This window comes from Orbicella faveolata, unplaced genomic scaffold (genome assembly GCF_042242905.1).
Source record: "Orbicella faveolata isolate gen_17 unplaced genomic scaffold, um_ofav_v1 contig_2, whole genome shotgun sequence".
In the NCBI taxonomy this organism is placed as follows: domain Eukaryota; kingdom Metazoa; phylum Cnidaria; class Anthozoa; order Scleractinia; family Merulinidae; genus Orbicella; species Orbicella faveolata.
This window is the reverse complement of record NW_028301547.1, coordinates 15,287,998-15,305,176: the sequence shown is the minus strand read 5'-3', so window position 1 is coordinate 15,305,176 and position 17,179 is coordinate 15,287,998. Positions and strand designations below refer to the sequence as shown.

Sequence of the window (17,179 nt, the reverse complement as noted above, 5' to 3'; positions counted from 1 at the left end):
TGGTTTGTAACTTTGCTTTGTCTCTCGACAATTTCTAATATTTATTAATTCCTTCAGCGGTTTTCTCTCCAGTGATACTCCCAGTCGCTCGAAGCAACGTAAACTGGAGATAAGCGCCGGCCCGTAATGGGACTGTAATGGGCTACTGGGCTTGAACGCAGGTTTATTTCCAACGATGACCAAAGAACATTATTAAAAGCTTCGAGCATTTCCGGATAAGAGCCGAAGACCTCTGAAATTTCCGAAGACAAATACGAAGATTGCCGATGGTCATCGACTACTTCTGAAGACTTACAAACAATACCGACAGAAGGTTTGCAAACAAAGACTTCAAATTCCAGAGATTTCACTTAAATTTTGCAAGCGATTTTGTTAGCCTTTTAAAAATGTCCTCGTACTTATTAATTCCAAATTGCACTCGAAATCATCGATGCCATTACCCATACAAAAGAATAAAACGGTCGTTGAATGAGCATGAAACGTTGCTCGGCTCACTACAAAAACAACAACAATTGATACCCTTCAAGATTACATTAATGAATTGATTATTTGAATGTTGAACCCGCTAGTCGTTTCAAGAATGCAATAATGAATTCATTATTGGAAAATTGAACCCACTAGTCGTTCCAAGAATACGGCTAATGGGTTTAATGTTCAAAAAAATCAATTTAATATTGACTTTTGAGATGACCAGCGAGTTCAATATTCAAATAATCAAAGCATTATTGTATTGTTGAAACGATTAACGGGTTCAAGATTCAAATAATCAATTTATTAATGTAATCTTGAGGGGTACGCTTCACTTGGTTATTCTTCCTTTATTGCTGGGCTATAAAACAGCCAGCGAGCATATTTTTCGCCGGGGGAGGCGGACGAGGGGCTTGTTATCTCGCTCGAGGTTTCGATTTTGCTGTAAGAGTTGGGTGCTTGTGCGTTTTTCCCGCCAAATCTATTCCCCTGCGTTGGGGGACTGGTGTAGTAGCCCAGAAGACACCGCGGTTTTATGAAACAAGATGGCGGCCACGGGGGCGACTACGGTAGGATATTTCCTTGAAACTATCTAAATTTTCCACTTTATAAATGTGAACGAACTCTTGTGTAATTAAGTGATAGACTTGTCCGAAGTTTTTCATCATATTTCCTGGTTTCAAATTCTGGTAAAGATGTACAGACTGCACGTGTGTTGCAAATATGTACGGGAGCTTTTAGTCCCCTTCTGACATGATTTTGTTAATTAAGTTTGCAGATAGATCGAAGGTAACTCCTCTGGCAGGGCAGTGTTCAGGATTTAAAATGCATTATCAATGCTCTTTTAAGTCAGAAAGAATGCATCTTATTTAATTTTTTTGGTATAGAACGAGAAAATATCAAAAATGTATCGCACAATCGATCATAAAGTCTAGATCCAGTTGATCATGAGACTGCAAAACTATCCGCTCTGATTTGCGCCGACAAACGTCAACTCGCTATGGGTTACTTAAAATCTTGAGCTGTAGTCTGTCATTGATAATTTACACTGATTTTGGAGTAACTTCTTGAAATATGCCCGACCATTCGAAGGTGTATGATTTAGCCTAAAATTTGTAGGAATGTTGAATGACTAAAGCCCTGTCCAAACGAGAAATGTATGGCAATCAAACATTGTTTGGTGACCAAACATTTTCTCATTTGAACATCTTCTTTGATCATGTACGTTGGATTGTATTTGATCGTGTTTAATAAAATTGGAACATTTGATCAAATATTGTATAATGTTATGTTCGTTCAAATATACCATTTGGCCAGTCAGTACAGTATTGACATGACTTTGTTTGGTTATGTTTTTTCGCCAAATATTTCGTGCTACTGCAGTCTTCAGTCCTGTAGTCAAAGACTATGAAATAAGTAAGTGTTGGAAATGAAATGCCACCACGGTCTGCAGTTCCATATTTAGTGAATTTTAAATTAGTGAAGTGTTGAGCTGGAGTGCTACTTATTGTCTGTTCTTCCATTTTCGTTTTTGCTTTAAACTGGTATATCAAGCACAGGGAATGTATAAGTTTTGACTGTTAGAATTTTACTTCAAGATTTAAGCTTATGTACGTGACTGTTATGGAGACACAGCGGCCTCATGGTTAGTGCGTTTGACTCCAGATCGACCTGTCTGGGTTTGAGCCCTTGTTGGGGACATTATGTTGTGTTCTTGGGCAAGACACTTAGCTCTCACAGTGCCTCTTGCTACCCAGATGTAAAAAAAGGGTACCGGCGAATTTAATGCTGGAGGTAACCCTTTGATGGACTAGTATCCCGTCCAGGGAGAGTAGAAATATTCTTATTCGCTTCATGCTACAGAATCTGGGGTAATCCCCAGCCTGATGGGCCTCTTGGCTCACATGCAGACTTAACCTTTACCTATGTGACTGTTGATCCCACTTTGTGGGTGTGAGTGTGGACCGTGTACTATTGTAGTGTAGCGGGATATGATGAGAAGTACTAATTAGTGGTTAGGTATTCTAAAGTTTAGCCTGGAGGTCCTATTAGGAGTTTTCAGGATATGGGATATTCAGATGATAAATTAACAAAATACAGGATATTTTGGGGGAAATGAATGGGATATGGGATATAGAACAGATATCCCAGGATATCTAACAGGAAAATTGTTTAATTTTTGAAACTGGAATTAATGGGATACAGGATGTTAAGGCCCAATGAGGCCTCATCCTGGAGTTCAGCTGTCCGTAGTGTTTAAAGTGCTAATGTCTAACGTCTTTTATGAAAAGGTGATTCCAGGATGTCAGAATCTCACAGGATACTGGGCTCCAGGTCATGGAATACTTGTACACACATCAGATGGCAGGCCAAGTAAGATGCCAGTTCAGTGTGCAGCATTTAAAAATATTTGAGTGTGTGAGCTGCATGGAAAAATAAAATGACAAAAATTGATGTGAATGATGAAGTTTGAATCCTGAGAAAACTGCTATACTGTCACTCATTAATTTCTTTCTCCAAGAGAGAGATATCTGACATTGTGGGGCCCCGAGAATATTGATACTTGCCCCAAATATTGTGGGGTGGGAGGGTGTCAAAATTTTTTAAGGAAACCATTAGTCAAAACTGGGATTTCCTAGGGGCTTGAGAGAGGTCAAACCATAAGGCCCTCCATGGGATCAGGGTGTGGAAAACAGTTGAACCCCCATTGAGCAGCCACCCTTGGGGAAATGGGAGGGGGCTTCTAAATAGAGGTTGGCTGCTTAGAGAAATTTTGTATCCTTGTGCAGTCATGTAATATCCTTTATGTCTTGTTAGTGGTTGCCTGGCTCTCATTATTTATCTAGCTTTATTACACTATGACGGTGATTATTGGAAGGAATTTAGAAGATAGTGTTTCTGTGTAACCAGCTTTTATGTACTGTACTCTGATACAATCGACTCCCGATAACTCAAACCTTCAGGGGAAAAAGAAAAAGGTTCGAGTTGTTGGAAGTTCGAGTTATCGAGGGTAAAATTATATAGAAATTGGCTTGAAGGGAAATGAAAATTACTTCGAGTTAGCAGGAGGTTTGAGTTAGCGAGGGTTCAGGTTATCAGGAGTCAACTGTTCATGGCCAAACATGCAAAATAAACCTAATGGCTCATTATTGTGTTCTGTATTACATAGTGAAGCTACAATTAACAAAACTGTGTTTGAACGTTTTTATTAGTGGTCACTTTTTATATTTTGGAGTCTTATCTGTCATCACCTTTTCCAAAACTAAATCAAGCTCTTTGCATTCAATTTTGGGTGGCTACATTATAGGGGTATGGACAATAAAAAACTCCCATCAGGAAGACCAATTAGAAGGCTAATAATAGAAGCGATTGCTTAATAGAGGTTTTATCTAGAGAACTTTACTGGCAATAATTTTGGGACTTTGATAAGTGGCTGCTTAATACGGGGTGGTTACTTAACAGTGGTCCAACTGTATTTTTGAGCTCAAATCAAAGGTGTCCATTGTAAGAGGCACTTGTAGGGAATGAGCATGTCATTCAAGGTGTGTACATTAATTGCGAGTAAGATCTGGTGGAGGCCTTTGTACTACAAATCACAGCTCTGACAATCAGCTATGGACAGATATACATTCAACTGTTTCTGATAGAATGCTATAAAACCAACATTAAAATAATCACTTATCTATGTAATAAATGTTATAAATCAGTCAGTATACAAAAGCTTGGCCTTTATTGACAAGCTTTACAACAAAGTAGCAGGATATAATTTGACTTATAAAGAAAAGCTGACTTGGCAGTTTGTTAAGTACCTGAGCTAGAAATGAGTTATACAGTCATGTTGTTCATCTTCAAGTATAACTATGCCTACTTTGACTCATTATTCACAGGAACTTCCCAGAGTTCCACACATTACAGGTATCCTGTCTTACATGAAGTCCGTTGGGGAGCTGACTTTCAAAGTGTTATAACTCGCAAGCTGATTAATGAGACCCATGGTAATATTTAACTTTTGGTTATACATTTCTTTGACTTTGCTATAGTTTTGAATGTAAAAGTTTTGATGTAATAATGTTATAAAACTATCTACATTCTAGCTATCTTTATGGATCTTCAACATGTTCCTGACGGTGGGGGTACAGGAAGAAAAGCTAGGTACTAACAAAAATATATTTTTCTTATATTTTTTGCAAAGTCATTCACTAGTCTGGTTTGCATGCATCTCTTATTAACAAAATGGAACTATTGAAAGTTTAGAAAAGAACACTTTGCTCACTAACTAGGTAATTATAGGGTTACTTATTGCAAGTGGCTTAATTCCTGAGCTTGTGAAAACAATATTTCTTTTTAACAGCCTGATAAAGTTCAGCAGGAGATATCGAAGTGTGGTGAGAGCTTGTATCCTTGACCTTGAGGAGAAGTCTGGTATGTTTTTGTGTTATGACTTACTACATGTCGATATACTAAACTTTATGGAGATATAAGCTGAACCCTTGGTCAAAAGTAACTTTAGATAGTTTGAGATGGCGAGGTTTTGAGTAGCTGATAATAAATAACTGTTAAAACACATCCCAGGGAAAGTCATTTAAGTACAAAATACAGTAGCAGGTTTGAGTTACTGAGGTTTGACTGTATTGATTGTGATGTGTGACACACCTTCTCACTTGGTATTGCTTGGTTTCAAGAATCCCAATGTTGACTAGTGATAATTTATTGATTATTACTCATGTACCATTGTGTTTTGAATCATTTGTTTAACATAACTTGTAATCGTAATGCCAGGAAATTACTGGACTTTGTGTTACTGATTATATCTAAGCCTGGTGCTTGTCACGATATTATCACAGACTTTTGACACTCGACACAAGTACACATGACTTAATAGTGTGTGGCCTATTGTTATACTGTCAAAAATTAGTGTTTAATTTTGTCGCACAGTATCAATGCATGTCTCTGTCAGTACAGCTCAAAAGGAAATGTTTTAGTTAAGCTTCTTTGTTTCATAAAAAAACCTTAGTTTGTCTTTATTTCACTTCCTAAGCCTTTAGGGAGTCTTCAACTGGTGCAAGATATCCACACTCAACAGTTTCACAGGTGGGCATTGAGATGCTACATGTATATTCAACGCGAGAAATATTTTACCTGGCTGCCAGTTTGCCTGTCATGTTTTCTATCCCCACTCACATAGCTCACTTTACGTTTAACAAGAATTTATGTGAAGCTACCCTGTTAGTCTACAAGTACAATCGTCAACAAAAGTCACAGGACTAATTTGAACTTTTGGCCCTTTTTTTCACAAACACACCAAAGAAATACTGGGTGCAAATACAACTTTTCATGAGTTGCAAATTGTGGGAGGTGCGGTGGCCTCTTGGTTGGTGTGCTCATCTCCGTATCGAGTGGTCCGGGTTTACGCCCTGGCCAGGGACATTGTGTTGTGTTATTGGTGTCTCTCTCCACACAGGTGTATAAATGAGTACTAGCAAACCTTATGCTGGGGGTAACCCTGCAATGGACTAGCATCCCATCCAGGGGGGAGTACAAGTACTCCTAGTCGCTTCATGCTACAGAAACTGGGATAAGCTCTGGCCTGATGGGCTACTTGGGTCATATGCAGACTCTTTTTTTTACCCTGAGTTGCATTGTATTGTTTGGAAGCAGTGCTTTTTCACAATTCAGTTATAAAACACGTATAATTTATTGCATTACATTAGCGTCCCAAGGACTTTTCTCCACCTTTGTGGTTACACTTACTGGTGACAAATTTAGTTTTCTTTCTTGCAGAGGCAGCTATTGACACTGATTGAAGCTGTTTGGCACCTGTGTGAGATACTGTTCATTGAAACTTTACCAGGTACTATAAGTATTGTGAAATGTTATATTGTAATAATAAAGTGTATTATCGTTTGTCTCACGATGTAGTCACTTGAGATGTAGATCGCGACGTTTCGACTGCTTACTGCAAGTCTTCTTCAGGTGATAAGGTCGACTGATTGCACGGTATCATTTATATCACAAAGGTCGGCTGTGATTGGTGCATTTCGATCCTTCTATTGTTCCATTGTTCCGGCAAGTAGCTGTTCCCTCAGCGGTCCGCTGTTGTACCGTTCTCCTGTTGTTGTGTTTCTTGATCGTGGGTATCCATGTTTCAGGAATTTCAATTCCACTATCCCTGTTGATGTTATTAGGGTGAAGTCTTATGTGAATAGCTTCCTTGACCCTACGTGTGTACCAGTGAGGATCTTGATCAATAAACTTGACATCATTCCAGATAGGATAGTGGCCGGTCTCGTGGGTGTGTTCAGAAATGGTGGAGGTCTGGGTATGGGCGAGTCATATATCCCTATCGTGTTCTTTGATCCTCTCCTGCATAGATCTCCCTGTTTCCCCGATGTAGACTTTGCCGCACTCACAGGGAATCCTGTAGACAACACCATTTTGTTTAGCCGGGTTGACAGACTTTATACACTGGGTGTAGCCTTGATATTCCAAGATCCAAGATCCAAGATCCAAGAGCAGTCAGTAATAATAATTATTGTTTCTTCTCTCAATATCACTATACTGCAAAGCTTGTAAGTGATAAGAATAACAAGATATTGCCTTATTGACGTACTGTCAAATTATGTGAACTAACTTTAAGAGGAATGTGTCAGAGTCAGTGAGGATATTAAATAATATAAATTTTGAGACTGGCAGGGGGAGGGATTGAGCAGTCTCATGTCAAACCTTTGATTTTTTTTATGACAATGGACATCATTGCTATAAATTCTTTCATCAGGAGGGGCTGTTTTGCATCATTTGTTGGAGTGGGTACAAAATGGTCATGCCGACAAATATGTCAAAGATGTGCTTCAGCATCCACAGCCTCACGAGAGCCCTGCTTATTGGCCTGCTGTAAGTGTTACATTGAATTGTAATCATGTTGAGAGAAAAAGTCGTATTTCTGATTGGTTCACTGTACAGCTTATCTTTTTCTGCAATGAAATATTGAAGTATGATCAAGTAGATGTTCAATTACATCTGTACAATCCACGACTTGTAATTGGTAGATTACTTTAATTAGCAAAATAAACTATTGCACACTTCCTGTGCGCCTATTTCGTGCACTTAAATGGGTTTCAGCTGTTTCTCTGTTTGAAAAACTGATGTAATATGAATCGCTTTCAATTTTCCAGAGTCACAGCAGGCCAGAGATATCCTTTAAATAAAGAGAAACAGTTAATGAGTCGAGAGCATTGTTAAATTTTCATTGTTTTGAGCTTAGAGAGGTAATGAAAAGGTAAAGAAAAGCTACAAAACTTTAATGTTGTTTCATATGTACATTTGTGTCTTGAGAAGCTGTCAAAGTGGCTGGCAATACCCAGGACTACTAGACACAATTTTTCCCAGTCTCCAGAATCTGTATGGACTATGTGGTTATCAAATAATTTTTTTCACCTCTCACCTAGTGACTTTCAATGGACTCTCCTTGTACCCATGTATGTAGTTATGTATGAGTATTTTTGTTTCCATTGATTTGACAAACCTTCCTCTTGGGTTATCAGATCTACTCCTTGGTTCTTCAAGGACGAGTGAATGATGCATGTGAACTTCTTGCCCAGCATCCTGACAGACATCCTGGAGAATATGATGTATGTGATATTGATTTTTGGGGAAACTATCCATTTTAATTGTTGTGCATACATAAAACAGGCCTTTGGATGACATGATACCAGTCTACACAGTACGTAATGCATCTAAGAATGTAGTGACAGATATTTTGATATGAGAAGGTGTTTGATGGCTCTTAACATTTTTACATCATTGCAGGAGTTTGCTAGCATGGATGAACTTCTTCGTAAAATGCCCATGTACCAGGTGTGTATTGTTTCACTGAGAAATTAGCCAGAAATCAATTGCTACATGTATAGTATACAGCATGTATTTAAGTCAAAAGCATGTTATTTTAATTGTAAAAAAATCTTGATGAGCCAGGGCTCAACTTTCAGGGAAGAACCTTGCAGCCAGCTGGCCCCTAAGTTTTCAGATTTCAGTGAAAAGCGTGAGAAGTGAGTCACCAGTGAAAAAAATTTGGTGGCATTGGCGACTCCAGAGGTTGCAACATTGAGCTCTATGAGCCCAGTCTTGATGCTATCATGTAGCTCAAAAATGATGCTGGTGTTGGTCAGTGATTGAGTAACTCTTATTAGGAATCTGTTTTTATTTCCTCTATTTCTCTTTTTGTTCATTCTTGAATTTGTTAGTTTCTTTATTCGTTCATCTATGGTTAGTTTTATCTACTCTTTAACTAGTTTGTTTCTATTCAACATTACTCTCCCTGTACAGTTGTACATGGGACAAAGCTTGGCAGAATTCAGCATGAAATGGAGTCACTGGCAACAAGAGTGTAAACATCGTCTAGATAATGAAACATTTGCAGGGCATCCACCGCTACACACAATATGTAAGGTATGGATACTGATCCTACAATGATTGGAACCTCCACTAACAGCCACCTCTCTACAACAGCCACTCTCCTCTGTTTCCAACGTGGCCATTCTGGAGAACTTCAACTGTATCTAATTTTGAGGCAGAATACTTGCGGTTGCTCAGAACTACAGAAACCAAAGTTTCATGTAGGCACTTGATCTGTGCACCACTCAAACTTTGGAAATTATCAGTAATTGATCTCTTTTAAGTTTAATGTACTGTAATCTTCTCTATTAAACATTTTTCTTGTATAGATACTCTGCGGGGAAGAAGAGGTGTTTGATGAAGTGATGTAAGATTTATTTTTCAATTTTAAAAGTTAATTTTGGCCAATTTAGGTCAATTTTGGGCTGTGTTGCTAGGTATACACAACAGTAAATCACACTGCACTTTACTTTCAAGTTACACCTTTCTGAGATCAAAAGGCAGATAATGAAGAGTGTTTTTTGATGTAGCTCCCATATAATTTTAAGCTATTTATAGATTCAACAATCCTATAAATCACTCAAACAAAAATGTTTATTCCACAAGGCATGCAAAAAGTATTACCAACTCAACTAAGAGAAGCAATTGATGCCTACAGGACCTTCCAAAAAGCTGTAAACTGTTTCAGCTGAAAACAGCTGGTTTTACTGGGGAACTTTCAAACAATTCTTCAGGAACAGATTGGGGTTGAAAAGTCTGGCTCTAATGGAGTCAGGGCTCGAGATTAACTTTTTCGTTCGGAAGCCAGCTGGCGACTAACGGAGAACTTTTGGTCGCCAACTTATTTTATAAATAACTTATACAAGAACACGATTTTATACGTTACTTTGCATGCAAGAAAAGTCACAATTGAAGAGCGAAAACAATTAGAAACAACACGAGTAACACTTAGCTATAAAGCTACCGTTGTTCTCAGGTGATATGTCTCTGGTCCGAAGGTAATGGTTGTCTCCATTGTCATTTCAAATGAAGCGAAGCATAAAACGTTTCAAGTCCGTGGTTTTCATTGTGAGACAAACACGGGTCCTTGCGTATTTTCCCTTTGCTACTTCTTCGAAATGCCGTTCTTTATTTTCGACTTGCTTTCCTCGAAGGATTCAAAGTTTGGAGTAACCTTTTGGCTAAATCTTCATTCCCTTCACGTAAAAACTCACGTAACTCCTTTCACTGATTGGTATCTGCGTCCATTTTCGCGGCAAATGAAAAGCACATGGTGTTGAAGTGCGTCTGCGATCTCAGTTTCGGAAGAAGCCGCTGAAACAATATGGCGCGCCGTGAACGCAGTATCGACATGTCGAAATACATTCAATTTTTTCGATTATCTTGTAATATTCAGACACTATTTTACTGGAGACGGAAAGGTGACTTGTATACTAGCTACCATATCCGATTGATTTCCTAATATAAAGATTTAAAAAACAAAAGTTGTGTCGTGGTTTTCTTTAGTTATCGAACAAAACGCGATTCGCCAGCTGGCGACCAGTTCTGAAAATTTAGTCGCCAGTGCTCAGTTTTTGGTCGCATTGGCGACCAGTGAGTCGCAATTTCGAGCCCTGGGAGTGCAACTTTTTCATCATCTCTTTTCATGCCAGTAGACACATGAGGTCTTGTGGAATTTGACTTCAATGATTGTTTACTCTGTTCAGCAAGCTCGCTTGTTTGCTCTAAAATCTATCTGTCTACCTACCTCGGTCAAGGAAACAATAAGATTTGTTTGGAAACAAAGGTATGTTTCCTTTTGATAAATGCGTGTTCTTTCTTTTTGTCTTTGCTTATCAGAGAGTATTGCAAGACATGGTATCATTTGCTTGTAGCTAAACTGCTGTACTGTAATCCAGCCATCAAGTCTTTTGATTTACAGTACCATACTCAGGTAAATGTGCACCATAACATGATTTCATTAAAGGGTCTAGGTCACATAGTTTTAGTCAATTCTAGCATTGTTCATAGGATTAACTGAACAGAAAAAATATCACAATAACTAAACTGGTGCATGGATGGGACAAATTGGAGATGATTAAAATGAACTGTATTTGGGCATGCTTGAAAAAAAATTGGCCTAACCTTTTTCAATTTACAGTTGAATCTTGATATTCCTAACTCTCAGGGGAAACAAAAAAATAGTTAGAAAGAGCAGGAGTTTGAAACAGCCAATACAGTAAAACCTACATAAAAGAACAAGTGGATTAAGAACACTCAGGCTGAAATTTGGTCGAAAGAGTACCATAGACATAAGAACACATCCAGCCTGAAAGATGAAAATTTATTGTTCTTATATAAAAAAAAAGTTGGCTGCCAGTTAGATTAGAATAACCTACCAGGGTACAGTACTAAATACAGTACTTAGTAGATCAATATACGTGCTATCCATTAATTAATTAAAATGTTGTGCTTGCACATTGATTTCATCTTTTGGTAGTCTATGCAGTATTTAATTTTTAGAAACAATTTTAAGAACACCTTAAGAACGTTTTCAGGCTGATTTTGCAGAAAACACCTGATCTATAAGAACAAAATCAGCCTGAACCCCCAAAACACGTGTTCTTTTATGCGGGTTTTTACTGTAGTAAAAATGACTCAAGGACAAAACCAAAGGAAATGGTTTTGAGTTTGAAATAACAGGGAATTTGAAATATTCTAACCGAGTTAGAATTAGCTGGGTCCAACTGTATCTCAATTTGTAGGAAAATAACTAACAGTTGGAAATCATCCTCGTTTGTTCTGTGGTCGTGATTTTGCCAATAAAAGACTGTTACTTTGCCAATTAGTTTGAAGTGCAGAGCTCGTATTAATCAGGTTAAGATAAGTTACTTCTGAGTTAGTATACAATGTCAACACCATATGCAGTTAAGGAAATAATTACAGTATTTAGTTAAGTTTCTAATAATATAATCGTATGAAAATAAGTTGCTGGCAAATAATACCATGCTGACTTAGCACACCATGCTCAGGGAAATAACCCTTTTGAAACCTAGTTTTGCCCAAAATTCGATATGACGGGTTTTGAATTTTGATTTTTCTTTTAATGCACCTTGCTCTCTGTGGTTTCATTTATACTAGGCTTGCATTGACAAGTTTGGAGGAAATGCAAATTTGCACAGTTTTGACAGAATTCTATTGTGTGCATTTGAGTTTGATGTTCATGCTGTAATCAAGGAGAGCAGGTATTATTATGTGCCTGGAGTTTGGTTTGGTCTAATGGCTTGGTTAGTGTAATAGGCTATAAATTATTCGTATTCTCGGTATTGGACTGAAACTAGCTTGAACTGAGGCTAATGTAGAGAGTCTTTTCAAAATAATGCATATGAGCCTCCGTTGCAAGCTACACGTAGTTCCAGTCCATTCTCGAGAGTACGAATATGGCCTATTGACTGATACTCAGTCATGTAACAGCCATAGTTTCACTTGTAAGTTCGTTGGTTTGGATTCAAAGCTGGTGTTTGTAGCTCTACTTCCAACACACAGCACTTGGGCATGAAATCCAGCGAGCTACCCAGTCTAATTCAACAGTTGTAGCCTCTAAGGGTTACAGTGCAGTGTGTACTCTAACCCGGGGGGGGGGGGACTCCCATATGGAATGGACGGGGATGCTCGTCGTCTCGCTTAGGGGTGTAAATTTCGGATTTTGGTCTCGCTTAGGGTGTTCTGGGCAAAATGTCATTATTTTTAGCCGTCAAGGTCTCGTTAAGGGTTGCACACGAAGAAATAACAAAACAGAAAGAATTTTGATTCTTTATATTTACTCAATTCATATAAACAAATTCGCCATCATTAAATGTCACTGTACTTTTTATTTGTCTGTTTTATAAACTGGTCTCTTTTAGGGGTCTGCATAAGCTTCGGCCACGCCCAGATTGGTCTCTTTTAGGGGTTAAATTCAAAATTTCCGACGAGCATCCCCGTCCACTCCATATGGGAGTCCCCCCCCCCCCCCCGGGTACTCTAACCATGATTACATTGTAGATGTAGATTTTGTCAAAGTCCTTTGCATTTGTAGGTATGCTCCTCTAATTCACACCCTTCGCTATCAAGTTTTTGAATGTCACAGACATTTTTCTCTTTCCGAGCTCAGCTTTCACATCTCGAATTGTGGGAAAATGTAACGTAGTAATAGTTCTAGTAATAGTTCTATCTATCTATCTATCTATCTATCTATCTATCTATCTATCTATCTATCTGTCTGTCTGTCTGTCTGTCTGTCTGTCTGTCTGTCTGTCTATCTATCTATCTAGCGTTTTTGTTGAAAAGAACATCTGATGATTTTTCCCTTGGGAAAGAACGGATGGTATGACAGAATGTTGTCCCTCGAAACTCGATTTTCTCTAACAAAGATCATGACTTTAAGGCCCAGTCCACACTACGCCGGAGAAATTTGGAAACGTCGTTTTCACTCTGTAAACGCATCAAAAGTTTTCCGTCCACACTACGACGGAGGAATTTAAAAACGCAACAATCGCTGATCATTTTGGATTTGTGTTTGAGGAAAACTCGGCCAGGGAATTCGAAATCACATGGTTATCGTGACACCATCGTTTTCGAAAAGCGTCGTTTTCAAAATGTTTTCCGTCCACACTTAAACGCAAAGCCGGCGTTTTCACATTCATCCGGTTTGAAGAGCGTTTTCGGAAAGCTCCGTTTTCGTGACGGACTAGTGTGGACGGTAAGCTAAATCATAGAAATAAAGCTGCGTTTTCAAATTTCTCCAGCGTTGTGTGGAGGCTGCCTAAGATGGCAAACTAAATGTTAACTTTGAGATTGGTGATTAATATGTGTATTGTTTGTTGATAGTGAGGCTCTTGGAAACTGGTGGTTTGTCGCACATCTGACTGACTTGTTACATCATTGTGGACAACTGGACTCACATCACATCAGGTTGAAGAAAATTTGACAATTTATGAACAGTTTATTGTGCGCAACAGTACTGCTTGAAAGTACCTAAAAGAACTTAAAAGTACGAGACACCTTGTACAGTAGAATTATTTGTTCCTAGTATTTTAAAAATAAAAATAAAAACTACTCGTCCCCACTAGCCCTTTTGCTTTAAACAGTGATTGAGGGCCAAAACAAAGTTATGTATTTTTTAAAAATTGTAATAATTAAACTGCACCATATGAAAGCTTTCCTGAATGGCGTTCACCTGATTAATGGTCATGTTGGATTCTTCCACATTAAATGTCACAAACACTATGTAGAACTCAAGAAAGTGCTGCTCGGTAGCTTTAATTTGAATGGTCACACACTATGTTTTCATCAACTTTGAACTTATATTCTCAAAGTCATTAATAATTCATCAAGCTTAAACAAAGGAAATCATGACCGTGACGGTGTTTGGATATCTGATCTTAATTAGCATAGATTTTTACAATTGTATTTCTCCGTTTTCCTCCTTAGTTTTAGTTTCGATTGAGAAGATATATCAAACACTCAAAACAGTGTTTGACCACATTTCAAACACCTCGACGTTCGCCAAAAATACTCCTTTACCCGTCGTTTTTTCACCTCCCTTCTCAGAGTTTGGAATGTGGTCAAACACGGTCTTTCGTGTTTGATATATTACTTACAAGGCAAGTACATCGAAAGCTTTATAACCACTACGTGCTGCTCTCTAATGTTAGTATTTTCTTATTTTCAGTCACAGCGTGAGCTTGAGAGAGTTCCTTATATTGGAATATGCCGCCAGTCTCATGTCGCATCACAGGTGAGACAAAAATGTTTCTATAGAAAAAATCTCATCGCGGTGAAGAACAAATTTCCCATTGTTTCGTTACGTCTTCCTTATATGTTCACTGGACACGTGTATACTTGATGCTCGGTGGAGCTGTTATTATACAAACGCAGTGCCTTATATTATTGACTGCTCAAAGTATCGGAAATTTTGTAGCTAGCCGTAGCTTGCTTTAACCAATCAGGGTAAACCTCAGTTCTTTTAGCCATAGTTAATACTATGTTTTAGCCTATCAGAAGCAGAACCGAAACCAGTCGAGGCCCAGCTTACGCGCGTTTTCCTGTGCTAGGCGCCGATTGCATGTTTTTGCTTCGATATATTTCTTGCGTTTGCTGTGATTAGCTTTAAGTGGTTATGCGACAGTCGTAGTAGAAAACAACTCTCTGGGTTTCAATTTCCAGAGCCTATTCCCAAGAAACGGTCGTTCAGTTTGTTCTTAGCATTTGCAGGTTCTGTTGTGCGCATACAAAGTAAAGCTTACTCTGGCCCTTGAAGCGATACAGTATGTACCTCCCCCCCCTCCCCCCCCCCCCCCCAATACCCTGACAATCCTTCTGAGACTCTAAATGGCGTTTTCTTTTTCTCAGTCTTTGGCGAGTGGCAGTAGACTACCTCCTGCAGTGTCCAGTATATGGAAGGTAGGCTTGTCAATCAGGAATTTTTATCACCTACATTCCATGGGTGAAGGTGAATCTTGCTCAGTCCGGATCAGCCTTTGATAATAGTCCGAGACCGCGATTTTTGTGAAATGTGTTGCTTAGTTACAGTACTTGATCACGTGATTATTCCCGGGTTATGTCGTACATGTTCACAGTTGTCGAACGAGCTCGATCGAAGTTTATTTCGGAATCTTCCGAATCGAAGCTTAACTCTGACTTCAGTGAGGAAAAAGAAATGATTCTGAGACAAAACCTGAACGTTTTAGTCCCAAAATACATCGGAACGATTAGTTTTGTGTTCCATTTTCTCGAGCAAATACAGAGAGTTGAGTGAGGCGCTACTGTGTTTGGTTCCTGGGTAGACGTCATCAGGTACCACCGCCCCAGACTCCCTAAAACGCGGTCGTGAAACACTTCAAGCGCGACTTTGAAAGGGCATAGAAAATCGAGGATTCAACCGAATTCAAAAATTTCTTCGCCCAAATGCTTCAAATAAAGTCTAGATTCGTTTTAGCGAAAAAAAAATTTTGGGGTTAGGTGCAATTTAACCTTGACAAAGGTTTGAACATATGAACATTAACAGTCAAAGCTATTCTGCGGAGTCCCCAAAACGTGGCTTGTGTATTGGAAGCTTCTTTACCCGCTTCACGGACAGCCGTTACTTCAGTATTTCTTGTTTTTAAAGACTGTTCTTTTGGCCGTTGCACAAAAGTCAAAACCATGTATGTTTTAAAAATTAAAGACACCCAATCGAAACAAGATGACTTCCTGACATGGGCACGTCGTCTGAAATAGATTACAATACAAAATAAATATTTATATCTTCTTAGATGTTTTGGTGTGTAGTATCGATGTATATTTTCACGAGTTGTATTTTGACGAGCCCGAAGGGCGGGTCAAAATACAAACGAGTGAAAATATAAAGCGATACTACACACCAACACATCTAATAAGCGATTTATTATCTAACTGCTGTGGTCAATAAATTTATCAATGAAAGAGAAAGAGCATGACAGTTTTGCGTGCGCGCGCCGACCTGTACGACAAACAGGTTTTCTTCTGTACAAATAACTGTACAATATCGCTGTATATGGCTGGTTTGCAGTGTCACGCCATCAAAAATAAAAATCATAACCATTCAATAAATTAAGTCAAGAAGCTGGCATATGAAAGATGATTGATATATAAACAACCTCGCCAAGATTTAGGTTTGTGCAGTTTTTCATTTTCCCGTTATTTGGAGAAGTGTTTCACGCAAATTTATAGAGCTTTGTATGGAGTCGCCATGTTTGTGCCTCTTGGAGGGACACAAACATGGCGGCCGTAACGTAACAGAAACATCTGTCTTTGAGTTTTGCCATTGAAACGAAAAGTTATTACTCTAGAGCTCCGACACATTGAAATTAATACTTTTTATAGAGCAACAACTGTTTAGTTGGCAAAAACTTGGGCAATAACTCATCTTTTCGACCATTCGAGAGCCTTATCGGGCCGCCATTTTAATGTCACACAACGCATAAACTTGGAAATTCAAACGTGCCCAATTTCAAAATGAGGAACCCTGTCGAGCTTAAACGCTGCAAAACATCAAGTTATTAAAGGTCTTACATCTGATGAAACTAAAACTTCTGAAGGATTGGTAATTTCTTAATTTGGAAAATGATGACGTCACATGAAAAGCAGCAATTTGTACTGTTATTTGGATGGTATTCGCTGCAGTTGGATAATAAACAGATTAATAGAATTGAAAATATAAGTATGAGTAACTGCGTAGCAGCCAAAGTAAAAAAGCTTTCGAGTTTACTGCTTCGGACAAACTCGAGAGAGACCTTTCTTTTGATCTGTCGCTGGGTCCTTTTCAATCCTTTTCAATTTA

General features: G+C 38.6%; 1 protein-coding gene across 1 annotated transcript in view; it reads left to right on the top strand.

Moving 5' to 3' along the window:
* Positions 1-970: 970 nt before the first annotated feature.
* Positions 971-17,179, top strand: part of LOC110044640 (nuclear pore complex protein Nup85-like) — a 58,023-nt gene continuing 41,814 nt past the window's right edge. The window contains exons 1-17 of the mRNA XM_089289832.1: positions 971-1,037; positions 2,760-2,841; positions 4,356-4,463; positions 4,563-4,620; positions 4,820-4,890; positions 5,507-5,559; positions 6,250-6,319; positions 7,244-7,359; positions 8,010-8,096; positions 8,275-8,322; positions 8,791-8,913; positions 9,189-9,226; positions 10,699-10,792; positions 11,980-12,083; positions 13,708-13,791; positions 14,552-14,617; positions 15,232-15,282. Of these exons, the coding sequence (XP_089145958.1) occupies positions 1,014-1,037; positions 2,760-2,841; positions 4,356-4,463; positions 4,563-4,620; positions 4,820-4,890; positions 5,507-5,559; positions 6,250-6,319; positions 7,244-7,359; positions 8,010-8,096; positions 8,275-8,322; positions 8,791-8,913; positions 9,189-9,226; positions 10,699-10,792; positions 11,980-12,083; positions 13,708-13,791; positions 14,552-14,617; positions 15,232-15,282 (1,277 nt within the window). The 5' untranslated portion in view covers positions 971-1,013. The remainder of the gene's footprint in view (positions 1,038-2,759; positions 2,842-4,355; positions 4,464-4,562; positions 4,621-4,819; positions 4,891-5,506; positions 5,560-6,249; positions 6,320-7,243; positions 7,360-8,009; positions 8,097-8,274; positions 8,323-8,790; positions 8,914-9,188; positions 9,227-10,698; positions 10,793-11,979; positions 12,084-13,707; positions 13,792-14,551; positions 14,618-15,231; positions 15,283-17,179) is intronic.